Source organism: Hemibagrus wyckioides, linkage group LG12 (assembly GCF_019097595.1).
Source record: "Hemibagrus wyckioides isolate EC202008001 linkage group LG12, SWU_Hwy_1.0, whole genome shotgun sequence".
Taxonomy (NCBI): domain Eukaryota; kingdom Metazoa; phylum Chordata; class Actinopteri; order Siluriformes; family Bagridae; genus Hemibagrus; species Hemibagrus wyckioides.
Genome location: NC_080721.1, coordinates 3,169,500 through 3,197,425, shown reverse-complemented (window position 1 = coordinate 3,197,425; position 27,926 = coordinate 3,169,500). Strand labels below are relative to the sequence as shown.

Below are 27,926 nucleotides of genomic sequence, written 5' to 3'. Positions count from 1 at the left end.
TTGGAGGCATGCAGTTCTATTGTAATGTGAAAAAATGAGAAAATGTTTCCGAATAAAATACCAAAATAAATTAAAAAAAAAAAAAAATATATATATATAATCAGGTGGTGTTGTGAATGTTACGCATAATCTGTGCAGATGAAATAACTTTTCTTTCTGGAGTCCATTCCCTGGACAGCATCTGACCATGATCCTCATACTACACGCTACACCTTTAGTCTTTCACCATGACTGACAATTGCTTTTGTAATATTTGTAAAATTATATTACAGACAGAATAGTGTCTAGCGTCATTCCTGAACCCTGAGTGTGTGTGTGTGTGTGTGTGTGTGTGTGTGTGTGTGTGTTACAGCAAAGGCCACGGCGCACACAGTAGAATAAAGCAGTGTGTGGACTGACATGCCAGAAATGTATTGGATGACCTGGGATAACACACACACACACCTGTGCCTGTCACAAATGGGCTTTGTCTTATTATAGCCGATGCCATACTCCCTCCCACACCCTTGATCCTTTCTTTTGTCTCGTTTATTACACGTAATAACTCACTATTCCGAGGAGAAGACGTGAGCAGGGGAACTAACGGAACAGGAAAGATCAGAAAAGCTAATGAAGATAAAACTTCTAGATGAAATATATCACTAAACTGTCTTGTGTGTTGTGAGCAACATTACTAAATTAATCGAGACAGAATCATTTTATTAATATGCCCAAGGATCCGATTCGCCTGTATCTATGCCTGTATTAGGTAGCTACATGACCAGAGAGCTGGGTGGGGCAATAAAGGGGGCATGGTGTAATTAACATGGGAGGGGGGATATGCCTCCTCATATAAAGGCCCTCCCCTTATCTCTTGCTGAGTTTGGGCTCCTTTTCCTTCACTCCCTTCCTCTTCTTCCTCTTGCTTTCCATCTCTTGGTCAAAGTCTTCAAGCTCCATCCTTCTATCTGATCGTTAGACGTTTCATCTCATTCTTGCACCACTCGCACAAAACAGCCAAGATGGAGGCCATCAAGAAGAAGATGATGATGTTGAAGCTGGATAAGGAGAATGCTCTGGACCAGGCAGAGCAGGCCGAGACCGATAGGAAAGCGGCTGAGGAGAGAAGCAAACAGGTGAGAGAGAGAGAGAGAGAGAGAGAGAGAGAGACTGTGTCCTGTTGAAGATACTGATCTCAAGCTTTTCAAGATATTAAGCTTAAGCTCAGTATTATTATACATGAATTTAACCAAATTAGTTACTTCAATGCATTAGCCATGAGCCACTGGGCTTACAAATCTGTAAATATGCTAATAAAGTTTAAGCCCACAACCTAAAACTAATCTAAACTCTAGTGAAACTAACTCCTTTCAGCACTTAATGAACACTGGAGTCATCATATATGAACCATTTCCATACAGTGAGAGTGTAAATAGTGTATAAAGGGAGTCAGATCAAAATAAATAGCCTCAGTGACAATGTAAACTAACACAGAGAGAAAGGGAGCATGCTGCTAATGTGGTAGAGGAGAAGACCTCAGACAGAGCACTGAGAGCCTGAACGTTCTGTCAGGAGTCTGTAATGTGTCCATGGAAGGATGTAAAGGAAGCAGGGAACACTGGATTGTGGGAGAGAGGAGCTTCCCATGGAAGATATTTGCACATACAAGCTGTTGAAATAGTGATACACTTCTTTCCACACAGTGCAGTGGTCAGATAATAAGCTAGAAGAGACACCAGTGCCAGCTCAGGGGGGACAAGGACTAGCGGGGTCGCACTGTATCATCATATCAGAGATAACTACTCACGCTTTTTTTTTTAACTTTATTGTAGCATGAAGACGAGCTGATTCAGATGCAGAAGAAGCTGAAGGCCACAGAGGATGAGCTGGATAAGTATTCAGAGGCCCTGAAGGACGCCCAGGAGAAACTGGAGATCGCTGAGAAGAAGGCTGCTGATGTGAGTGACAACGATCCACCAAGCACCAACAGATCATGCCATAATCCAACCACCTCACCCCCACCCCAACAACACCCCCCCACCTCACCCCCACCCAACAACATCCCCCACCTCACCTCACCCCCACCCAACAACCCCCACCTCACCCGCCAACACCCCTACCTCACCTCATCCCCCAACCTGGCCTCACCTCACCCCACCAACACTCCCAGCTCAACCCCAACACCTCACCCCACCCCACCAACAACACCCCCACCTTACCCTCCAACACCCTCCACCTCACCCCTCCACAACGCCCACCTCACCTCACCCCCTCAACACCCCTCAACTCATCCCCCAACAACCCCACCTCATCCGCAACAACATCCACTTCACCTCACCCTTCCCAACACCCCCACATCACCGACGAACCCCCGCCACCTCACCCCCTCGACACACCTGCCATCACCAACCCCCCCCCGCCTCACCCGTCAACGAACCGCACCTCACCTCACCCGCCAAACCCCACAATTCACCTCACCTCATCCCTCAACACCCCTAACCCCCACTGCCCCCGTCCCTGTCGTTCATTCTTCCTTTTTATTCCTGCACAGTTGCCTCTGTCTTTTCTCCTTTTTAGCCTCTGACATCCCCCACCCACCATTATAACCTCTATTCTTGTTCTCTCCTCTTGCCATGTCTGTTGTTTTTTTTGTACCGCCAACTGCCACAGAGGTGACAGCGGGTCTTATTTAGTATCAGTACTTCATGTGTGCACCAGGTGGATATTTACACCACTGCTCCACCACTGTGGTATCAGTGCCACTTACCAATCAGTGAGTCAGAAAATATAGAGAGATTCCCTCTGGCACAGAGAAAAGGAAAATATATCTTAGTTTGCAGTTGTGCAGTAAAGATGCCACAGACTGTACACTTCTATACACATATATTTCCATTAATGACCATTACACCCATTACACTATGTCCACCTTTATGTAGGGTTTAATAAACTTCAGCACTTTTCACCCAGTGCCAGTGTTTTTCTTCCAAGATCAAATGTAGATTCTGCACTGTATATACCGTCTTCATGCACTGTTCATGTTTTATCTGGTGCTGGAGTGTTAAAATTAGTTACAGGGGCAGCGTTCTATTGTCTCAGCCTTTCTTTCTTTCTTCCTCTTCTTTGTTTTCCACCCTCATGATTAACTGTTCCGTCAGAGGTCTGGATATAGCAGGTCCACCTGTTGTCATAATGTGTGGCCTTCCAGCTATGCATGGAGTAATGCAAGAGGTTTTGGATTGTGTGTGTGTGTGTGTGTGTGTTGTATGTAGTTACTATGGAATTCTGTGAAATGCATTAACTCTGGTGTGTTTGGGGAAAAGGAATAGTTTATGTAGTACTGAATGTAAATAGGAATGATAAGCAGAACATAGTGATGAGCTGGAGGTTTTGCGGACGGTAAATATTTCCTCTTTATAGCTGGCTCTGACACTGGCTTGTGCGAAGGAGAACCCATTGTTCTCATTCAGAGACAGACACGCTCTGTTCAGGGTCATGTGAGGAAGATGTATGGCATTCACAGATCCGAAACGTCCCCCAGAGCCGTAAGCTCCCATTGGAGACTGAGTGTGTGTGTGTGTGTGTGTGTTGCCACTGCTACAGCTGTCATTTCCATTACTATTTAAAACCCAACCTTGAACCCAAGCTGTTATCCAGCACCATTAGAAAATCAATGGTTTTAATAGTGGTCTGCAACACAAGACAGTTTCCAAGCTCTATCAGGAACATCTTAGCACATCAGATTTTGTAACTTGTCGCCACACGCAAAGAAGCCGACAGACGGACTGTTCCACATGGGATGACCGCCCCCCATGAAGAACGATGATTTAAATAGAGCAGCTCTGAGTCACTGCAGGACTACTGTACAGCCGTAATGTGAGAGGTGAAGGGCAGTGTAATTCAAGTTGCAGCTTATGATTGGTCAGCCTCCTGAAAACCACAAAGATAAATCTATTTGTTCAGCTGGACCTACAGCAACTGACCCTCTGACTTCACCTAGATATATTTACACCAGGTGTCAGACAGTACATGTTAGTTGTTGGAACAAGTATAACGAAATGTAAGTATTTGGTGTATATAGCAGCCATAACATTATGACCGCCTGCCTAATATGGTGTTGGTCCCCCTTTTGCTGCCAAAACAGCCCTGACCTGTCGAGGCATGGACTCCACTAGATCCCTGAAGGTGTGTCACCAAGATGTTAGCAGCAGAAGTCCTGTAAGTTGTGAGGTGGGGCCTTCAGGGACCGGACTTGTTTGTCCAGAACATCCCTCAGATGCTGGATTGGATTGAGATCTGAGGAATGTGGAGGTGGAGTTAACACCTCAAACTGGTTGTTGTGGTCATCAAACCATTCCTGAACCATTTCTGCTTTGTGGCACGGTGCATTATCCTGCAACATTGACTCAGCCCCTTTACTCTTCTCTTCTCTGAAGGCTTTCTACTAGATATTTGATTAGTGATCATTTACCTACAAGACCATTAGTGTTGTAAGAGTGAGGAGGTCTGGGGTTCAGTCTGTGATCCAGTTCAACTCAAAAGTGTTCAGTGGGGTTGAGTCAGAATCGGGGATCTGTGCAGGACACTCCAGATCTTCCACTCCAACCTTAACCTCTGCACCATGTCTTTATGGAGGTCTGTGTGCTTTATGTACAGGGGCCCCTTAGGTGTGAATGAGTGTCTGCATGTGATGTCTGGTCAGTAAGATAAACTCAGGATGAAGCAGTCCTCTGACTCAGTTCCTGAAGATGAGTGAGGGATGAATGAACATTACATTGGGTCAGTTGTTTTTGCAGATCGCTAAAAGCCACAATGACACGCTCAGATTTTGTCAGTGATTCACCTGTAAAACATTTTGACCAGAGCGTAAAATGTGGCTTAGGTCAAGACTGTCAAACTGGCCATAATATTCTGGCCTTGATCTCAGGCACCATCTACTGGTGTGGTTTTAGCAATGCTTATTATCATAAATGATCATATTGATGTTTAGTCCAAGATTCTCTGAACAAAAATCTAATAAACATGTGATACAGTTCCGGTAAATAAACCTCTCACACTTACTGAGAATTCTATATTAAATAATACCGTCATAGATTACTTAACTAAAATCCTACAGCAGTGAGTGTGTAAATGTAAATGAACTGGCATCCTGGATTCACCCTGATCAGGATAAAGCCATGACTAAAGAATCAAAAATACATATAACCCATTACTCCACTACTGGCACAAGTGAGTGGACAACATTCAGATTACAGCTGACCCCAACAGGGTCAAATAGAAAAGATAACTCTGTCTCCATCTGTTGGCGAAGTTGAAGTAGTGCAATTCTCTAGAGGATTGAACAGTAACAACTGGAAAGCATTGATATGAAACAGGAAGGAGTGACAGGATATGATAATCACTTTCACTTTACTGTGTTTCGTTTGAAGTAGCACAAAGCCGGTGTCATCACTCCAGGGAGTCGTGTGTGGAGCACTTTCTTCTGGGTTTTCCCGTTTTGCCCTCCCCCTTCCCAAAAACTTGCCAGTAAATGGAATGGCTAAAATAAATTGCCCCTAGCTTTGTGATGGACAGTAACTCTATCCAGCACCCAGTGTTTCTGGGATTGTCTCTGGGTTCCACTGGGACCCTGACAGTTACTAAATGAATATAAATGAATGAATGAATGAATGTGTTGCCATTGTGTGTAAATCTCTCGTGATAATATTCTTACTTCTTACCCCACTGCTACACAACATTACCATGACTCTAGCCAAGCAAACAAGCTAAACCACAGACCACAGCTTAGAGACAGAACACGGAGCACAGCACACACACACACACAGAATCCATCTTGCATGACCGTGCTTATAGCCTTTCTTATTGCTACACGTGTGACTGGGTCTAAGAGTCAGTATGAAGCCATTTGTTTTGTGTCTTATGTGAGGCATAAATTTGACAAAACTGTTGGGAAAGATCTTTCTTCACTACGTACCTTATTTATTTAAATGTATTTAAGATATAAGAGGGACACAAGAACACAAATCCAGAGAGGGAATATATTAGAAAGAATGACTTTCTTTCTATAAAAACTCTCATATCCCACGTTTCATTCGGTTGGCGCATGAAAGATAATCAGCAATATTTAAAAACCAAGCAAGACTGTCTTTATATAGATAGATAGATGGACAGACAAACGGACGGATGGACAGATAGATAGATAGATAGATAGATAGATAGATAGATAGATAGATAAATAGACAGACAGACAGACAGACAGACAGACAGACAGATAGATAGATGGATAGGTGGATGGATGGATAGATAGACGGACGGACGGACAGACAGACGGGTGGATGGATGGATGGATAGACAGACAGACAGACAGACAGACAGAGACAGACAGATAGATAGATAGATAGATGGACGGACGGACAGATGGATGGATGGATAGACAGACAGACAGACAGATAGATAGACATACAGATAGATAGGTGGGTGGGTGGGTGGGTGGGTGGACAGACAGACAGACAGACAGATAGATAGACGGGTGGATGGACAGATAGATAGACAGACGGACAGATAGATAGATAGATAGATAGATAGATAGATAGATAGATAGATAGATAGATAGATAGATAGATAGATAGATAGATAGATAGATAGATGGATAGACGGACGGACGGACAGACGGGTGGATGGATGGATGGATAGACAGACAGACAGATAGACATACAGATAGATAGGTGGCTGGGTGGACAGACAGACAGACAGACAGACAGACAGACAGATAGATAGATAGATAGACGGACGGACAGACAGACAGACAGACAGACGGGTGGATGGATAGACAGACAGACAGATAGACATACAGATAGATAGGTGGCTGGGTGGACAGACAGACAGACAGACAGACAGATAGATAGATAGATAGATAGATAGATAGATAGATAGATAGATAGATAGATAGATAGATAGATAGACAGGTGGGTGGGTGGACGGACAGACAGACAGACAGACAGACAGACAGATAGATAGATCGATGGATAGACAGACAGACAGACAGGCAGATAGACAGATAGATAGATAGATGGGTGGGTGGATGGATAGACAGACAGACAGACAGACAGGTGGGTGGGTGGACGGACGGACAGACATACAGACAGACAGACAGACATATATGTGCCCCCGTGATGCAAGACCACATCACGGCTGAAATGTGGGCTGATGCCTCTGACTCGATGAGGGAACAAACAGACGCTTTATTAGGAACAAGGATAACGATCATAAACGTAAGATTTATTTTGAGTGGATATTCAACATACTGGTAGATTTGCTGCTTTAACCAGCACTGTCCAGCAACATGACCATGAACCAGGGTATAGATACACTGAAAATAATCTAAATAAAATCACCTGAATGGGAACAGGATCCTCCCAACATTAGATTGAGTAAGACGGATGTATTGCAGGAGTGACACATGGTTAAGGTGAATCTTCTAAAGTCCTAGAGGACTGTTGCAGGCGATAACTCTCTTACCTATGAGTGTGTCAGGATGTTTCAGCATCCGCTTTTGTTTTGCCAGACAGAAAGCCAGTGCTCCTCAGGTGTAGTTTAAAGTCTTTCTTAATGCTGATGAGCAAATATGACCTCAACAACAGGAATGCTCAGGGACACTTCCGGCTTTGGGTGAGAACTGGGTGTGAACTTTTTTTTTTTTTCTTTGTAGGTGGTGCAAAAAGTGTGTAAAAAGCCAGGCCAAAGAAACCAATAATCCTTTTTTAAAAAACCTCGGCGTCTCAGCTCTGCCACACCTGAGCTGAAGGAGCGGCTAGGAATGCCGACATGACTCCTTCTCGTGACGTCATTTACCTGGTGTGTGATACGATACACATCCTGGCCAATCAGCTTTCAGCTCAAAGCACCTGATATCTGATCCAGGATCAGCCAAAAAATAAAAAATAAAAAATGTTCAATTGTCTCAACTCGGCCTGGGGTGGAGCAAACCGGAAGTGGGCTGTAAAAAAAAAAAAAAAACTAGAGAAGAGTTGAGTGTCAGTCGAACAAACTTTTTTTTTTTGCAGGAGGACAGATTTAAAGAGGGGAGGAAGAAGAAGGAGAAGGAAAATCATATATTGATAGAAATTACGTGGAGACGCAGTGTACAAGCGGAAGCGTGTGAATTTGGATCATTTGCCACGTACTGAGAAGGAAGGAAGGAACAAAAAAGAGAGAGAAAGAAAACTTTCAGCGCTTCCTGTCCAAAAGGCACACTATCTTTTAGCTTTGATTAATTACAACCATTGTAAGAAAGCAAAAACAAGCTGGAAAGGGTTCCTATCTGGTCTTCATCTACTACTACTACTAGAAGCTGACTCGTTGGCGGGGCGTTGGTTTGTTCCCCCTGCCCTCCCCAACACTCTCATCACTCTGTACACACACACACACACACACACTCACTCAGGAGGACAGAGCCCAGATCTCGAGCTCACACTACTTCTCTTAAAACCAAGAAGAAAAGAACAAAAAAAGCTATCTAAAAATGGCCGGAACAAACAGCATCGACGCCGTGAAGAGAAAGATTAAAGTTCTGCAGCAGCAAGCCGATGAGGCAGAGGAAAAGGCCGAGATTTTGCAGCGGCAGGTCGAGGAGGAGAAGCGCGCCCGAGAGCAGGTAAAAACTTTCGAACCCTTCAGCGTTACAATGTTGCCAAATAATCGGAAATGTCTCCACCGGACGCTCGGTTCATTCTGGAACCCGTCTGAAGAGCTGATATTCCATCTCACACCCTTGGAAATCGACGCCCTTTGGAGCAATGAAAGGCATTTCGAGGCAGCATCCTGCTTCGTGACCTAAATTTGTTTCCAGTGAAAAGTTAGCATGTAGCTGCTACACCATACTGACATGTATACGAAACAACATAGCACTTTTTAAAGACGTAAAGACTTATTTTTGTCTGAATACTATGATCATTTTTTAATGTGTACAAGTTCTGTGTGTGTGTGAGTGAGTGAGAGAGAGAAAGTGGGTGGAAGAACCCATGTCGTGGATCTCCTTTATATATAAAACCCGTGTTTATTCGTTCAGCCCTGCCTCAGTAGGCTAACTCGGACCTGATTAGACACCTGAGCACGAGCCTCTGGAGACCAGGTGCGCCATGACACCCTGTGCCTGTGGCGTTTTCAGGTGCTCTCGGACCTTTCCGCTTTGTTTCTTTCTTCTTTTTTTCCTCTCTTTCTTTTGTTACTCATCTCAGATACCTGTAGAAATGAGTTTTTAAAAAAAAAAAAAAGCTTTCTCTGTCGGTTTTCCGTGCTCTTGTTCGTGATGAGCTCACCTCCTTGGACTTCACAGTTCCTCATACCTTATTAGGAGCGAAACGCCAGTCTTCGAGAGTGATTGCGTCATATCCGGCTGAGCAGAGTGAAGCGCTCATGCCGCTCTTCTTCTGATTAGGTGTAGCGTTTATCGTGGGGTGTGTGTGTGTGTGTGTGTGTGTGTGAGTGTGTGTGTGAGAGAGAGCGAGAGAGAGAGAGAGAGTGAGGTGTTACAAACAGGCCACGTTTTTGAACTGTATGGGTTTTTTTCATCCACTGTTGAAACATTGCCCATGATGACCATGATTTAAATAAACTGTGAACATACATGGTCATTAAAGAGTGGCTAGAAAGCTGTGTAATGCGAACTGTTTATCTCTTGTTTCTCAGGGACAAAGTGTGTGTGTGGGGAAGTGTTTCTCTGTTCTCTTCACTGGTCATCAGGTTTCCTTCTCTTAAGTCACAGGTTCCTAACTCGCATTACACAGAACCCCCTGTCCGGTGTATTGTGGTCCTGAGATGTGAACCTTGCAGTTCTTCCTTTTAAATTTTTATTCTCTCTTTCATTCCGTGTGTTTGTGTGTTGCAGGCTGAAGCCGAGGTGGCCTCTCTGAACAGGCGTATCCAGCTGGTTGAGGAGGAGCTGGACAGAGCTCAGGAGAGACTGGCCACAGCCTTACAGAAGCTGGAAGAGGCAGAGAAGGCAGCAGATGAGAGCGAGAGGTATGTGATTGAGAACATTTGATGACTTGTTACTACCAGGTGTATGCACAAGTTAGACACCTGAAACACACAGGCCTGGCACCTGGCATCACGATTCAGGGGGATCCCCTCTGGACAGCCCCTTTTTGTAGCATCTATGAATGCTTAAATTTTGTCTCTGATCTTCTCATCACCTTTATCTGTTAGCCAAGTCATGTTCAGCATATTTTACTTTCCGGGCTGAGCTGAGACGCTCTCACGTTCATCATAAACAGAGTTCATGATCGTGCGTGTCCTAGACCGTGGTCTGTGTGAACAGATCATGGAACTCCAAGGCCCTGTTCTCTCTTGCACGGTCACACTTGATGATGTATTTTAATGCCAGCTGTGAACATTGCCTTTCTAAAGCAAATGTTTTTCTATCTGTGGAACAGAGGCATGAAGGTGATTGAGAACAGGGCACTGAAGGATGAGGAGAAGATGGAGTTGCAGGAGATCCAGCTGAAGGAAGCCAAACACATTGCAGAGGAGGCTGACCGCAAGTACGAGGAGGTGAGCGACATGCACGCGCCCGTGTCCCTGAGGCATGCTGGGCTGAAATGAAGAATGGACACACACTTGTATATAAAATGTCATCCCATACACCATCAGGACGGTGGGGCCGAGTCCAGCATTTGGAAGTAATTGACTGTGTGTGTGTGTGTGTACAGGTGGCTCGTAAGCTGGTGATCGTTGAGGGAGAGCTGGAGCGCACTGAGGAGAGAGCCGAGCTTGCCGAAGCGTGAGTCATACATCTTCATACAGACAGCCTTTTCTGTGAACTGCACTTTATTAGTACAGTGACTCTCCCCAGCTGAACAGTAAATACGACAGAAAGCTTGTGTTAAAGCCGTGTGCCTTTTTAATAAAGCTAGATCTAATGGGCATGAGAAAAGTGCTTGCAGTTGCATGACCAAAGGAATGCTTTATCCTGACCTGACTTCTTCTGTCTCTGTGTGTGTGTGTGTGTGTGTTTGAATATCCCCTGCCCTCCCTTGTCCCTTTTGTCTTGTTTTTGTGCATGTTTGACCCTCGGTGCATCTTCCTTCGAACTAAACTAACAGTAAAAAGAAGCAGTTGGAGGACGAGCTAAGAGTGCTGGACCAAACACTGAAGACTCTGCATGCTTCTGAGAACAAGGTAGAGGCGCTACATGTGGTGTGTTTGTGTGTTTTAAACCCTGAAAATCCTCTATTCGTGAGGAGAGTTATCATGTTGGTTTTCTCGGGAGGAACGGTAGCCATTATGTCGCGCCCCACTGTGAACATATTTGCTCTGGCAGCTTTTAAGAGCGTCGTTCACCTGTCTATCTTTTTTTGTTTTGTTTTGTTTTGTTTTGTTTGAGAAGTCGAGCAAAAAGTGAACCAGACTCCTTCATTCAGCCTTGGCCATCTTTAATCTCTGCTTGTACTTCTTTCACTCTTTCTCCTCTTGCTACTTGAACTGTTTCTGCTAGAATTCTCTGGGCATGATTGTTTAGACTGAGAAACATGGCCAGTTCCTGACAGCATGACCAGGCATGAACGAGTGCCTCTCGCATGTCGGTGCCACATTACCGCTTTGCGTTTGCCAACGGCTTACACAACCGTAGATCTGAATACACACGGTTTGAAATTAGACGTAGGACTTATTCTTTCTTTATTCACTTGAAAAATATACCTGTTTAAATTTCATGGAAATGTAAAGATTAGCTGCACATTGTCACACTGCTGTCACCTGCAGTTCTTCTTACTCTCTCTATACAGCCTTTACTTTTGCTTATTCTTCCCTTCATGCTCTTTTCTTCTTTTTCTTCCTCTTCCTGCTGCTTTACCCAAAATCAAAAATCCCCGTCCTGCTTTCAGCAAATGTGCCGAGCTGGAGGAGGAGCTGAAAAATGTCACCAACAATCTAAAGAGTCTGGAGGCTCAGGCTGAGAAGGTAGGGAGTGTGTGTGTGTGTTGCATGAACCTTCGAGGACCAGCATATGTGTGTATTTGTATCTCGTGAGCCTCTGTTCATTCAAGCCACTCATTCTCACTAGACATGTTGAACAAGCGCATAAGATCCAATCAGCATCTCGTACCTCCACCGGTCTCACTTCTCAGAGTAGAAACGAATGTACTCTGCCATCGCGGATCACGTTGTACACTTTATCTGGCCTCCATATCACCCTGGAATGGCAGCAATGAACTGATTCGAATCACAACTCTGTTTAGGAGCCTAAAATTACTAGGATTTGTTTGGCCCACATTTCTACACATGTTAAAAACTTTGAATTTAGCTACTTACCTACTGGGGTGTATTTATAATTTACAATACAGTTCACTTAAAAAAAATAAGTGTGACCCAGGAGAGTGGCTTGGTGAATATACTGCGTGTCTGGGTTAATCGTTATTATAAAAAACATGTGCTTGTGTATTGACACACTGGTTAAAATGGACATGTCTGTGTGACGTCCATCTGAAAATAGTTTAGAAACACCTTACCCCACTTTTAATACTGGAAATAACTGGAGGTAAAACAGTTAATGCGTTGGGAAGGTGAAAGACTTCATCCCTTTTGCCCTGGTTCGGTATTTCCGTGTCCTGTATCTGATGGTGAAATCTAAAGGTCTCCATGCTGAGAGAAAGCACACTGCAATGTAACCGCTGGATTAGGAAACGCTTGTACCATCGTACAAATCATCTTAAAATCCGAATGAAATATCCACTCTCAACAATCGCTTTTCCGTAGCCAATCAAATCCGTTCAATTCTACTCTGAGGAACTCCTGCCCGGTCATGTGGCAGAAAATCATCGCATGCCTTCACAAGTGGCCTTTTCCTGGTTGTGTAGCTGTGTTTCATCCCCACCGAAAAGGCCAGACATGTTCCTTCACATTACATCCAACTTTATGGAGCTGGAGTCGGAAGGAGGGAAGTGACCTCTCATCCTGAGTCGCTGATCAGTTTATATCCAGAGCTTCCCAGTCGTAGAAGACAATGGGAGTGGTATATAAATCATAAAATCCAGTATATATTTTTACGTTATACTACAAAAGGAGAAGCGAACCAGGCTCGGCGTGTTCCCATGATAAAACTCCAGCTGTGGCATGTTCACACTAATCCAAGTGAAGATCCAGTAATCAAAACTCACATGCTTGCTAGAAATATTAAAGCATAACCTATTTAATAACCTCAAGCCTGGAATAATCAGTTACCTAAAAAAATATTCGTAAAGGGGTAAAAAAAAAAAAAAAGGGCAATAGAAGCTGCTCAAAAGGAAATAAGGAAGAAATCAGGTTTCATGCACTACTTTGTGCAGGCTTTTGGACCAAATGGGTTTTATTGAGCTAATTACTAATGAATTTAACGAGGTTATGGATTTTAATCCATGCAGCGTGAGCAGAGAAATAAACACAGGTCATTGATCAAAATGTTCTCCAAGGGTAAGAAGTAAGATCGTAAGAGAGTTTATTTTTTTCCCTCTATGGGGAAATCTTTCACATCATCCGTTTAGGATCATCAGATTTTTTAGTGAAGGTTCTGTATAATCACTACAGTGTATATAATCTATCCATAGCCAGTTTTGTTCACCTTACGTAACGCGAGAGGATTTTTCCCCTGTCCCGAAGGCATGTAGGAGCTGCTGACCTGAACGTTTCACACCGTGCACACTCCCTCGTCCAGGAGATTTTTCAAGAAATAAGCCATGACCTGGTTGATCATGCAGTGAAAAGGTCACTGTAGGCTTTTTATTGTTGTTTGTTATTAACCGATGTCCCAAGGCGTGGACTTCTCGTTTAGATCACGTCTAGATGTTCCATATCTAATCTCATAAGGCATTTGTATTAATTAATTTGTTTTATTTATTGTCTAATTTGGCACTTGGATGTCAGAAGGAGCCATGAGGACGTGTGGTTGTATTAGCTGGATGCATTTGCCTAAAGCATTTGTTGCCATGGCAACCGAATGGGGCTCAAGATGAGCTCTGTCTCAGAACTCAAATTAATGCAAATTAGCCAGGTTTGGTAAAAAAAAAAAAAAAAAATCCCGTATTATTGCTCTTACCCGCGTTATACCCCTCTGCACCTCAAACAAACAAGACTTCTTTAAGACCTTTATTATCTTCAAGGCCAAAGCAAGGGGAAAGATCAGATCCTGATCGATTTTTTTTTTTAAAACGCAGCCTATACTGTGCTGTCTCTGAGCGGTGATGCTAACTGCTATGGAAAAAGTATTCCTCCGTGTTTATAAGCGCTGATGTGTGTAAGTTACTATAATGTTGATGTTGGACCTTATTTAAAGATCAACACTGATTAGCGTGGGAATGTATTGCAAACTGTGCCCATGCTAAACAATCTGATATTATCTGCGAAGCTTTTTGCCTAGCTAATATGCCCTATTTAGGTAAATAAACATCTTGTTTGTTGATGCAGATAAGATGCTACTCTATAAGGAGTAACACACACCAGACTGTGCTGTTGTATGAAGTTCACACACACACAGGGTGGTGTGATGCATAGCTTAGCGGAGTGCCGCTACTCCGTTTAACAGCGCCTACGCTGATCCCGCAAAAAAATTTATAAATATGTTGGAAAAGTTGGACCAAAGCTGCTTCGTAGTCAAGCATGTTAAAGAAGATCCACAGGTGTCTTAATGACCGTTCAGGTGTGTGGAGTGCACGCTTAATGCACAGTCACCGGTGTGTACAACAATAACACGTCACTCAGCGGCCGGGCCGGGCGTTCTGTTCAGGCTCGATGTCAGGTGTGTTGTGGTTGTTCTCCTGAATCGTACCTGCTACCTTGTTGCTGTTGCAGCTACATTCCTACGCACATGTCCTGATCTGTTTTAAAGTTCTAGCAGTGCTGAAAGGTTCCAAACAAAACTCCTGCCCAGCTTTCCTCCCCGCCTCAAGGGGACTTTTGTTTCGAAAGGTGTCCGAGAAAACGCGTCGGGATGTATAAGTGAACAGTTGTTTGGAAGACGTTCCTCGTTTTTGTTCACATGTGCTTTTCTTCCTCTCTCTATAGTATTCCCAGAAGGAAGACAAATATGAGGAGGAGATCAAGATCCTGACTGATAAACTGAAAGAGGTGTTTCTAGTTCTCTTGAAAAATATCATTAAAAGTTGGTGACTGTGACTTCACAACGTTTTTTTGATGGAAGTCATTCAATTAACCAATTGTGTGTGTGTGTTTCTGCCAGGCTGAGACTCGTGCCGAGTTTGCCGAGAGGTCCGTAGCCAAGCTGGAGAAGACCATCGACGACCTGGAAGGTAAGACTTTCCGCTCTTTCTCCGAACCCGAATCTTAATCTTAATTTACCGACTCCCCGTTCACTTTCCTGTCTCGATTCTTCCTTCTATTCTGATTTTGCCGTTACTCCTTGGTGTTAAATTTTCTGTTCCTGTCTTATTTTATTTTTCCGTGCAAACAGATGAGCTCTATGCTCAGAAACTCAAGTACAAGGCCATTAGCGAAGAGCTGGATCACGCCCTCAACGACATGACCTCTATGTAATTACTTGGCCTGTGTTTGTTTTTTTTGTTTTTTCCCTGTGTGTTTCGTGTGTACACACATGCACACGCTTGATGTTTCAGTCGCTTGCGCACCACGGCAGTGCCGGATAGTTCTACAGGATTTGATGAGTTTGTGCAAGCGGCTGCAGATTTGCAGTGGGGTTTTGTTTTCAGTTGCCACTTCGCCTGATTGGTGCACTGCCTGTGTGTGGTGTGTGTGTTGGTGTTTGAGCCTCTAACATGATGTAAAGAAGGCACTGCATGGAGCTGTTTGGCTGTGTGAAAAGGTCACTGAAGGCACAAATGCCGTAAGCAATAAAACACTACAGGTCATGCAATTATATGAAATTAATCAACCGTGTGGTGTGTGTGTGATGCTTTTTCACTAGCAGCATGTCCTGCAGTGTTTTATTTCTCTTATACCACAGCAATTATTCCACAATTCTTTTAAAAAAAAAAATCGAGCGACTTGTGATTATGTTCATCACTTGCAAATTGTCCTTGGAAAAATAGTTTCTATTGAAGTTTCATATTTCCAAGAAATACCTTCTATTACCTTCTCGTGCCACAAAGCCTAAGGTGCGTCCCAAAACCTTACACACTCTTCGTAGTGTACAAAGTGTGAGTAATGCGTTCACACTGAATTGTGATAAATGTACAGCCGATGGGTTTATGTACCCGACAGAGCGGGAGAGGGGCGGAGCTACCAGGTGCTGACGCCGGAGGAGAAAACGTTTTCACGATGGCTCTGGAGTGAACGCAACTTCTGGGAAATGTCTTGTAAACGAAGCCAATTGTGTGTTTGGGACACGTCCTGTTATTAAAGGCCCATTCAAAGCGATGCGACGCTTCACTAAAATTCATACTAGAGCCGATAGTGTGTAGGAAGTCATTTGGGACGCAGCTTTAGTTTCACTGGTACTGGTGAAGATAACACAGCCTCACAGCTGGAACTAATACTGAATATTAATCGGCTCCTACTGACCAATCTGAAGGCAGTGTTCAGGAGCGCTGTGGTATAACCTGTATTAACTTGTGCTTAGCTGGAATGCTATTCAACACTTACCCTGTGATGACACACTCACCCGGTTCCTTAAGTTACTGTTGATGTAAGTGTGTGTGTGTGTGGAAAAAGGCAAAGCTGGTTTGAACAGCATTCCGTGTTGACATTAGACAAAAGAGAAGCTGTAGTGAGGTGTTGTCCATCCCTGTTTGTTTGCAGATGATAACTTTCTGGACTTTCCTCTGACTGGCTTTCTTGGAAAATATCCTGCTCTCAGCCTCGTCTTCATCCTGACCGCTCGCACTCGTCTTCTTCATCCTCCTGTTTGTTTGTTTTTCCCTCTCTCTGTATCTCCAGGTTGATGTATCTCTTTTCTTTCCTGCTTTATGTTTACGTCTATATTTATGATGCGTTGTCTTTTCTTTTCCCCGCTGTATTGTAATGATATCAGCCACTTGTTCTGTCCTCCTGTCCTTTTGTCTTCAGGCTGTATTTTGACGCTGTCTGTACATGCTAAATGAAGGGAGGGGTTGAAAGAAAACTTTTGTGTTTTAAATGTTTTTGTCTCCCTTTTTCCCCCTCCACATGCCACATCACCGTTATGTTTTTATTGCCCTGTGTGTCCTGATCCAGAAAAGTTCTTACTTTATTATGAAAGAATAAAAAACATGCTGGGGATTGTGCTGCTAAAGGAAAACTATCCACTCTTGGGGGACATACCACAGCAATTTTAAACAGTTACTGTGGAAACTATAAAATGGAGGGGGGGGGTAAATATACACTATATTGCCAAAAGTTTTGGGACGTCTGCCTTTCCATGCACATGAATGTAATATGGAGTTGTCCCGCCCTTTGCAGCTATAACAGCTTCAACTCTTCTGGGAAGGATTTCCACAAGGTTTAGGAGTGTGTTTATGGGAATTTATGACCATTCCTCTAGAAGCACATTTGTGAGGTCAGGCGCTGATGTTGCATGAGAAGGTCTGGCTCACAGTCTCCACTCTAATTCATCCCAAAGGTGTTCTGTGGGGTTGAGGTCAGGACTCCACACCAAACTCACTCATCCATGTCTTTATGGTCACTGGTATGCAGTCATGTTGGAACAGGAAGGGGTCATCCCCAAGCTGTTCCCACAAAACATGAAATTGTCCAAAATGTCTCGAAGCATTAAGAGTTCCTTTCACTGAATTCAATGATTTGGTGGGTTGTCCCAAAACTTTTGGCAATATAGTGTGTAAGTCAGTGATTTTGAGTTATTAAAACTAATCTTTTGAAAATGAAGACTTAAAACTGGACTTGAAATGGCAGGTTATAGATCAGATTAATGAGGCATATGTTAAATACAGGCAGTGTTGTGAAACTGAGCGTTTGTGCACCACACAAAGGTAAAAAATTCAAATAAAAACGACTAAATCTTTCACACATTAACCCTTACATAAATACTAAAATCATGAATATCCTTTATCCCTTCAAATTTGTTCATTGAGTCATCAAATTTTATTTATTTATAGTCATTTTTTTTGTACATGATGGGAGCTCATTCCATTCAGACGTGATGTGAAGGAAGGTCGAACAGCTCATTAATGGCCATGGCCCTTTTCCTGACCAACCCTAACCCTTGCGGAAATCTCTTTACCCAAAACTTAGCAGTGATTAAAAACAGCTTTCCTCATTTTCCCCACCCTGCTTTCATCATTTTAGAAGTTGGGAAAGTTTATAATACACGAGCGAGGTTAATTTGCACGTCGTACACATCCTGTAGGCATTTGGCATGCCACTTGTGCGCTTCCTCAAAAACGTCCTCGTGATGCAATTCCGACATAATTAGTGGAGGCAGGAAAGCAGCATGTGTCGGAGACGCAGCAGAATAAACACATCGCATACTCTCTGGTGCTACTCTCGACTGTTATCGAGGACCAGAGATGAATTTTTAAAACATCTTAAATATGGTGAAAGGTTTGTTTTGGATTTTGTAGAGGAGTATTTATGAATATACAGAGAAGGTGTTTGACTCGATAAGCAGATCATGGCGACAAACACGTAGACAGCTGAAAGTTATAGAGAGAAACTGATCTCATCGCTGTTTTTAAAGTGGATGAACTTCCGCCTGTTAGACTTGGGAACCCAATGTATCGGCTATGAGGCTCCTTTCATTCCTCTTAGTCCAGATGTACACTAGCAAGAATGGGACCAAATGCTTGTGTAGAGAAAAGATGCGCACATGTACATACGGTGACAGTGAAGTATAGTTACACCTTACTACTTCTGGCTTAAAGTCAGGACACTGTATGTGATTAGCCACTGCACTTTGATTGGTCATATTTTCATCAAAACCTTCTCAGATTGTTTAGGGTCGCGGATTATAAATCACAGAATACCTCATGAATAAATGATTTTATTATATTCATAGGCACATGAACTTGATGGAGGAAAGGAAGGACTGATGGATGGATGGATGGAAGGAATGCTGGTTGGAAGAATGGATGTAAGGAAGGGTGGATGGTTTGGATGGATTGATGGATGGAAGGAATGCTGGTTGGATGGAAGGATGGATGGTTGGAAAGTTGGATGGATTGATGGAAGGAAGGAATGATGGATGGATAGATGGATGGTTGTATGGATAGATTAAATAAATGATGGATGGATTGATGGAAGGAAGGAACAAAGGAAGGATGGGTGGGTGGATGGATGAAATAAATGATGGTTGGAAGAATGGATGAGGAAGGAAGGAACAATGAAAGGATGGATGAATGGATGAAATGAATGATGGTTATATGTATGAATGGTTGGAAAAATGGATAAGAAAGGAAGGAATGATGGTTGGATGTATGAATGGTTGGAAAAATGGATAAGAAAGGAAGGAATGATGGTTGGAAAAATGGATGGATAGATGGATGAAATGAATGATGGTTGGAAGAATGGATGGAGAAGGAAGGAAGGAACGAAGGATGTATGAAAGGAAGGAAGAATGGATGGTTGGAAGGTTGGATGGATGGAAGGAAGGATTGAAGGAAAGATGGCAGAAAGGAAGGAATGTATTAACTAATTAACTTCATGCAAATAGTAGAAATTATGCAAATATGTACATCAATAAATAAGGGTCCGTTAGTTGTGCAGAGAAGTACGTGCAAGTTTTATTTACAGCACATAATGTGTAAAAAATATATAATTTTATATTTGTGCAATATGTGGATAGATAGATAGATAGATAGATAGATAGATAGATAGATAGTGTATATATACACATATTGATATAATTATATATTATAGTTTATATATCCATATATTATACAGAGAACGTGGAGCAGAACTGCATGGTGGTTACAGGCAGTGAAGTGTTAGCGAGACATGAGTGTCCTACCGCTGTAGTATAGAGTTCAGTAGATTTATGGCTATGGGGAAAAATACTGACCCTGAACCTGCTGGTTCTGATGCGGATGGTCCTGTATCTCCTCCTGGATGGAAGGATGTTGAACAGTTTGTGACTAGGGTGGGAGGAGTCTTCAATAATTTAGTATATTCTGTGGTGAAGAGCCTCAATGGCCGGTGGTCAGGCCCCGATGATGCGTCCAGCGCTTTTCACCAGCCTTTACAGAGATTTCCTTTCACACACTGTGGAGCTGCCATACCACACTGATACAGTGGTCACAATTGGTGGCTCCTGGTTTGTGACTGGCTTTTTTTTTTTTTTTCTTCTTCTTTTAAGAACCTTCAGGTGTTTTGTAAAAATGCTGTTGTTCTAAATTCTGGTTATAAAAATCCCAGGCTAATTTGGAGTCAACACTATAGAGAAAGACCCGAGCACACAATGGATCAAACCCAAGAATCTGACCATCTTGTTAAAAAGGGTGTGTTTTTATTCATATAGCCATGGAAGTAGAGGATTTAGACCCCTGAGAGGAGCATGCAAAGTCAAAGTGCAGACTTCACTAGCTTTCTTTTCAATTTATCTAATAGCAGTTATAATTTTTTAACATTACTTATTTTCCTTTGTCTATTTTTGAGAATAGGCTTTAAATGGATTGGTCAGCGTTTTTTGCTTTTCTACCTTGTAGAATGACTAACACTTCCTTTCTGATCTTCCCATCATGCAGCGTTTTGAGAATTTAAGCATCAGTAAATCAGTCTGCAATATAATGGTTCAGATGCTTTGAGGACAGACAGGATGGATGGATGAAAGGAATGATGGTTGGAAGAATGGATGGATGGATGGAATGATGGTTGCAAGAATGGATGGAAGGATAGATGTATGGGTGGATGGATAGATGAAATAAATGATGGTTGGATTTATGGGTGGTTGGAAGAATGGATGAGGAAGGAAGAAACGAAGGATGGATGGGTGGAAGGAATGATGGTTGGAAGTACGGATGAGATTTCTGAGAATGCTGGTCGGGCTTTAAATGGATTGGACAGTGTTTTCTGCTGTTCTGTCTTGTCGAATGATGAACTCTTCCTTCCTGATCTTCCCATCATGCAGTATTTTGAATATTCAAGCATCAATAAACCAGACTGCAATATAAAGGGTCAGATGCTTTGAGGACAAACAGCTGTACAGTGTTTCACCATTTCTCATCTGGACATGGATGGTCATTTAAAGATATTATACACTGCATTTGGTTCACACTTGTGCCATATATAATCACACTTATAATCATCAGCCAATTTATCATGAATGCTGTACACCTGCTCCTTTTCCAATCAGCCAATCGTTTAGCATTAGCAGTGCATCGGACATCCAATGAGCAGCAGTTCTGCAGCCAATAATGCCTGGCTTATCGGAGAGGTCAGAAGAGAATGTACAGGAAGTGCTACAGTGACTCTGATAACTATTCTCTGCAGCTGTGATGAACTGAAAAGGTGATGTTTTCAGTGTGTTCCTGGCTGATGGCTGAGGAACCTGATGAGATGATTTTCTGATGGTTGTAAAAAGTGGTTCCCTGCTACTTCCTGTCAGCTCAAACCTACCAGGCCATCCTCCAAGGCACTTAACCAATTAGTCTTTGCTTTCAGTCCGTGCTTTCAGTTCAGCTGTAGGCACTTGTTTTGGTAAGATTTAGATCCTGGTTATGGTTTATATAGAAGAGCATAATTTAATTTAAGAAAGTTATACCATAACGTGTGTGTGTATATTTTATATATGAAATAGACACACACATACCATAAGTTCTTCAGCATTATACATGTAACTGTAAAAGGATAAAAGCTGTTCACTTTCAACAACTGGAATTAAAGGTAGTGATGATCCTCAGAGCTGTCTCCTCTTATCCTGGACACTGTCCATTTATTTTTCTTTCTCTGTCCTTGTACGTTTCTGAATGTTTTTCTAAGTGAATATCAGATAATTCTTGTTTATATATCATTTTGTGATTGTAAAACTCGTTCAGAAATCGATTCAAATCCTTTTTGTTTTGTTTTACAGAAAAGCTAAAAGATGCCAAGGAGGAGAACCTCAAGATCCATGCCACTCTAGACCAGACCCTGTTCGAACTGAACGATGTCTAGACCTCATGGTCCAGGACATTCCTCCTTTCCCATTTTCAACACACTCATCTCATGTCTCCAATTCGGTCCAAGTAGTCTAATTTACCCAAAGTCTTTCTCCTTTCCACTCCCATCGCCCCCAAAATTCTGTTCATGCTGTGCTCACAGATCCAAGCAGCTCTGGCAGCACAGCTCTCGGCAAATTTACGCCACGCTTTCATCCTTAGAGCCGGTCACCGAGTCTTGACCGTGGAGCTTTAAGTGGCCTCTCTTTTCACCCTGATGCATCTGTGTATTGTATTGGTCAGAAGAAGTGGTGCTCCTATTTTTTTTTTTTTTTTTTTTTTCCCCCCACATGTGCCAAATCCCTGAGATGGTTCATCTGAGGCTTTCGGTGTGTTGCTTTGTCACAAAGCTTAGGTACAAGTTCACTTTTCCTTTTCCACAAACAGTGTGGTCTCTAGACATCCTTCCCTAAAATTTTTTGTGTGCGCTACTATTTAGGCACCTTTAAGTATAATCCTCGCTCTGTGGTAAACGTCTGTTCAGATGCACCTGTCCTTTGTTTTTCCTTCTCTATCACCATTTTCCTGCAAGACCATTTCTAACAGTGATGTCTTAAAATGGTCAGGTTTCAAGATGAGAGCCTTTAATTAGTGTTTTTTTGGGGTGTGTGTGTGTTTTTTTTTTATTTTAATTCAATTCTATGTATTGTGTCTGGGCATGATGATGATGATGATGATGATGATGATGATGGTCACTGTTTTAACAGTAAAACTGGCTTGCATTGTTTGAACCACTACACGTGAAACACTCCACTGTTTAAAGTCTCATGGCAAACATCAAGGCCTGAAATTTTTGTTCATTAACAACGATGGACTGTGTGCATGCTTTTACATAGAGCAGTAGAAAAATAAGCACCTAGGAGGAGCAAGGGATTTTTTTGTTTTTGTTTTTTGTTTTGTTTTTGCAGACAATTCCACAGCCTCACTGCCAGATGTTTCGTTTTATGACAATGTAGAAGATCTAAGGATCATTTCTGGCTTAGAAACTATGAGAAAAGTCAAAAATAAATAAAACATTTAAGAGCAAATGGATATTTTTAACTGGAAAAGTCCTAAATTCATATATATTCACTTTTGTTACTATCTTTGTAATGGTGCATTTGTTTTGTTTTTTGTTTTGTTTTTTTTTAAATAAAAAAACCATGATTATTATTTTTTTTTTTTTTTTTTAAGTCACACCAAAAAATTGTAAGTATTCCTAATTTTCAAGAAATGTCGTTTTAAAAGCTACATTAAGCAGGTGACATTTATTTATTTATAAAAATTTACATGGATCAAGAAATAAGATCTGGGAAAAAATCAAACTGCTAAAATGACACAAGCTCAAGATAGAAACAGCAACGCAAAGCAAAAAATAGTAATAAATAAATTACAAATTGTGACCTTTTTTGGGGTCCAGTGGGGACAGGGAAGATTTAAGATGCGTCAATTCCAAAAAATGGACAAAGCTAAGTTAAGTCTAGGGCCGTAGGTCGTCATCAGATGCTAGTCAGCTTTCCTGGTTAATGCCCTTCCAGACCTGAAACATGGCCGTCTGTAGCTCCAACGCTTTATACTGAGTCTTGAAGCGTGTGAATAAAGATCATTCAGCTTCAGTTCTTGTGAACTTGAGCGCACAAGATAATTCCACATTTGGTCTGGACTTGGAAAGAAAACAATAATTTTAGTTTTTGCCATGTTTGACTGAATTGCTAAGCACAAAATATCTGATCTACAGTTTAAACATTTGCCTTTCTGGGACTTTTCCCAGGCATAATGTGACCTGCCTAATATTCTGTTGGTCCCCCTTTTGCTGACCCGTCCTGCACTGTGTGTTCTGGCCCCTTTCTATCAGAACCAGCATTAACTTCTTCAGCAGTTTGAGCAACAGTAGCTCATCTGTTGGATCAGATCACACGGGCCAGCCTTCTCTCCCCACGTGCATCAATGACCCTTGGCCGTCCATGACCCTGTCGCTGGTTCACCACTGTTCCTTCCTTGGACCACTTTTGATAGATACTGACCACTGCAGACCGGGAACACCACCACAAGAGCTGCAGTTTTGGAGATGCTCTGATCCAGTGGTCTAGCCATCACAATTTGACCCTTTTGGTCAAACTCACTCAAATCCTTACGCTTGTCCATTTTTCTTGCTTCTAACATCAACTTTGAGGACAAAATGTTCACTTGCTGCCTAATATATCCCACCCACTAACAGGTGCCATGATGTGGTCAGAATGTTATGGCTGATTGGTTGTATATGGATCTTCCCCAAGCTGTTGCCACAGAGTTGGAGGCATGTGATTGGATTGTCTAGATTGTCTTTTCCCTTCACCCAAACAAAATCTGTCCGAACAGAAAGTGAGCGTCAGTGTTGAAGTGGAAGAACTGGAGTGACCTGCGCAGAGTTGCTGATCCTGACCTCAATCCCACTGAACACCTTTGGAATGAACTGGAACAGCGACTAAATCCCAGACCTCCTCACATCATCAGTGTCTGATTTCACTAATGCTCTTAGAGCTAAGCGATCACTAATCCCCGGCAGCAAAGAGCAAAAGCTGGTATAGGAGATTCAACAATAAGTGTTTTTGACATAAATCTTTGCTCATATAGGGAAGTTTCTGACTTTAGGTAGGAGGAAGGATATAACTGCTACACAATATATTTCCTAGATAGAACACTGCATTGTTTCATTTGCTCTCAGTAAGTCTATCATCTGTTTGTCTTGCCTACTTAAACTCTTCCCTGATTCTTATCTCTTAACATTCATATCTTAAACACACATCTGTTCCAGTACCTACTCTTTTGTGTGTGTGTGTGTGTGTGTGTGTGTGATGCTATGAAGCTATCTGTTTTTATTGGTCCCTTGGCTAAAACCCTGCAGTAGATTCCCTAGGGTCTGCCTCCAGGCTTAGGTGTGTCCTCAGCTCAGGGAACGTGGCTTGTGTGTGTGTGTGTGTGTGTGTGTGTGTGTGTGTGTGTGTGTGTGTGTGTGCTGCACATGCAAATAATCTATAGAATGGACCATTACTAGCATGCAAATGACCGTATGGAAATCTAAGCATTTCTTAAATTGAGGAATCTTATTGCTGTAGCTGTTGATAAGGAATATTGTTTGAATGCACCATGGTCAGTATCTGAGTTGGGGCAGTTCAGATCTGATCAGTTTCTTAAATTCCTAGCCAGGAAGATAATTACCCATCTCCATTTAAGATATAAAGTCAATGGCCACTTTATTAGAAACACTATACTAATAACAGAGAGGCTTTCAGAACTTCATGGTGTGGAAACCTTCATTAAAATGGCTCTAAATCCTGAACTGCTTCTTTTCCGCTAGGGGGCAGCAAAGGACTTCATCTGTTTTTACTGTTTAAATGACCAAACGTTCTCATTTATTTTTTTATATATAAATATTCTTATATGCTCTTGATTTATTTTAGATTTATGTTAGTTAGCTTGATTGTGTATTAATTAACATTAGAATAAGGATTTAAAATATATGTATAATTATAGTCAAATGTAGGTCCATTCCGTCTGGGAGGAAGTGCCACTGCAACAAAGCTTGGGGTTGCTCCATAATATGACGCTATATTACTATTTACATTTCTGGCAATTGAGGGTTAAGGTCCTTGCTCAGTGGACCAGCAGTGGCAGCTTGGTGGACCTGGGATTCAAACTCAAGCTTCTGTTCAGTAATCAAACACCATAACCACTGAGATACCTCATCCCAACATTTATTATATTATAAATGAATGAATGAATATGTAATACAGTAAGTAATGTAAAGCATCGTATGTATTTTTTAGTCCCACTTTCAGTAAGTTCTTTTGGAAAGAATGCACCCTGGATAAGGTGCCAATCGTTCACAGATTGCCATGTGCACACACTCATTCACACACTTAAACAATTCACCGAATTGCACGAGTGGAAAGATACCACCACACACTCAGGAAGAACATGCAGAATAACTCCTGCTTAGCCGGTAACCTCAGCTCGAGATTGAACCTGGAACCGTGTAGATGCAACCTTAAAAGAGCCATGAGGTTCCTTTTCGCTACATAGAGTCTAATGTTTAATCTTATGGTTAAGTATAGGTTTGAATGCAGTGAATGACTCCTCATGTGCATCTGGTATCCCAGAACAAAAGTGATCAGCCATAACATTATGACCACCTGCCTAATATAGTGCCGGTCCCCCTTTTCCTGCCAAAACAGCCCTGACCCGTCGAGGCATGGACTCCACTAGATCCCTGAAGGTGTGCTGTGGTGTCTGGCACCAAAATGTTAGCAGCAGATCCTTTAAGTCCTGTAATTTGTAAGGTGGGGTCTCCATGAATCAGACTTGTTTGTCCAGAATATCCCACAGATGCTGGATTGGATTGAGGTCTGGGGAATTTGGAGGCGGAGTCAACACCTCAAACTGGTTGTTGTGGTCATCAAACCATTCCTGAACCATTTCTGCTTTGTGGCACGGCGCATTATCCTGCTGAAAGAGGCCACAGCCATCAGGGAATACCGTTTCCATGAAAGGGTGTAACATGGTCTGTAACAATGCTTAGGTAGGTGGTACGTGTCAAAGTAACATCCACATGGATGGCAGGACCCAAGGTTTCCCAGCAGAACATTGACCAAAGCAGGACACTGCCTCTGCCGGCTCGCCTTCTTCCCATAGTGCATCCTGGTGCCATGTGTTCCCCAGGTAAGCGACGCACACACACCCGGCCATCCACGTGATGTAAAAGAAAATGTGATTCATCAGACCAGGCCACCTTCTTCCACTGCTCCGTGGTCCAGTTCTGATGCTCACGTGCCCACTGTTAGTGCTTTCGGTGGTTCACAGGGGTCCCAAATCCCAGGTCCACCATGTTGCCCTTGCTGGGACCCTGAACAAGGCCCTTAGCCCTCAGTTGTATAAAATGAGATAAATTGTAAGTTGCTCTGGATAAGACCAACTGCCAAATGCCAGAAATGTAAGTGTACATATAATACATCATTTATGACAGACACATATCCAGTAGGCATACATGGTACAATCATAGAGTCAGTGTAGGGGAAGCCCACTGGACATCTCCCTGAAGTCCTGTTACTTTTGAGGAAGGTGGAAACAGGGCTGTCTCTCAGGGCTTTCAAAGAAGGAGGAGGCCACTAACAGTGCCAGCTTGTGGAAACAAATACTGTGACAGTAAGAAGACCAATGACATGACAGCTGTGGGTCAGGTAGCTCCATCCATGGTAGCACCAGCATGATGGGATGTCTAGCAAAGTTAGGAGAGGCCGCCCCTTATGGGTCCTCCACTGATGGCTTGAATCTTGATAGTCTGGACCCATGAGGAGGCCAAGCTGATGGACAGTCTCCTCATCTATGAAATGGCCTGCCACCCTGGTAATTAGTGCTGTGAACACAAAAGGGGCACTAAAAGAATATGTAACAAGACAATAGGATGGACTCATTGTTAAAGTGTGGGGGTAAGAGCTGCACTGTTGGTGTGTTGGTGTGCAGGAGACACTGGCTGATGCAGTGGTCAGCTTGCCAAAGAGAGAGCAATGAGTGCAAATAATGGGCTTTGTAATGACAGAACATAAAGGAAACTGCAGTGATGCGGTAACAAAAATAAAAGCTCGTCTAGCCGACATCACCTAGTTGATGCAGATTGCTGCTGTTATAAACTCTTATTCCAATAAAATTACAAATATCTTCATGGTTCTCTATTGAGATGTTAGCAACGACTGAACCATTGTAGCACGTGCGTGTGATAACTAATGCATAGCCTTAACAGCCTTGGCACAACCTTAGGACTGCAAGGCTTCTATGGTGAAAGGGTCCATCAAATATTTTTCCAATTTATTTCAGTTGCCAGGTAATGTGATACAGTAATCTGTGATATAAATGAAGGCTTGAATT

General features: G+C 42.6%; 1 protein-coding gene across 9 annotated transcripts; it reads left to right on the top strand.

Moving 5' to 3' along the window:
- Positions 1 to 980: 980 nt before the first annotated feature.
- Positions 981 to 23,198, top strand: tpm3 (tropomyosin 3). 9 transcript variants are annotated; one of them, XM_058404630.1, is made up of 10 exons: positions 981 to 1,115; positions 1,812 to 1,937; positions 9,863 to 9,996; positions 10,410 to 10,527; positions 10,686 to 10,756; positions 11,859 to 11,934; positions 15,010 to 15,072; positions 15,185 to 15,254; positions 15,416 to 15,494; positions 21,920 to 23,198. In XM_058404630.1, exons 1-10 carry the CDS (start codon positions 1,002 to 1,004, stop codon positions 22,080 to 22,082), a joined length of 1,014 nt encoding a protein of 337 aa, XP_058260613.1. In that variant the 5' UTR covers positions 981 to 1,001; the 3' UTR covers positions 22,083 to 23,198. The 9 variants fall into 9 exon arrangements, with proteins under 9 accessions (XP_058260613.1, XP_058260612.1, XP_058260618.1 ...); XM_058404629.1 differs by lacking the exon at positions 11,859 to 11,934 and adding an exon at positions 11,079 to 11,154; XM_058404635.1 differs by lacking the exons at positions 11,859 to 11,934; positions 21,920 to 23,198 and adding exons at positions 11,079 to 11,154; positions 16,720 to 21,910.
- The last annotated feature ends 4,728 nt before the right edge of the window (positions 23,199 to 27,926 follow it).

Excerpts from the sequence above, each read along its gene's own strand:
- tpm3 (XM_058404630.1), top strand. The coding sequence starts at position 1,002 with ATGGAGGCCATCAAGAAGAAGATGATGATGTTGAAGCTGGATAAGGAG. Across the intron at positions 1,938-9,862 it reads CTGAGAAGAAGGCTGCTGAT|GCTGAAGCCGAGGTGGCCTC; the intron begins GTGAGTGACAAC and ends TGTGTGTTGCAG. Across the intron at positions 15,495-21,919 it reads CTCAACGACATGACCTCTAT|AAAAGCTAAAAGATGCCAAG; the intron begins GTAATTACTTGG and ends TTTGTTTTACAG.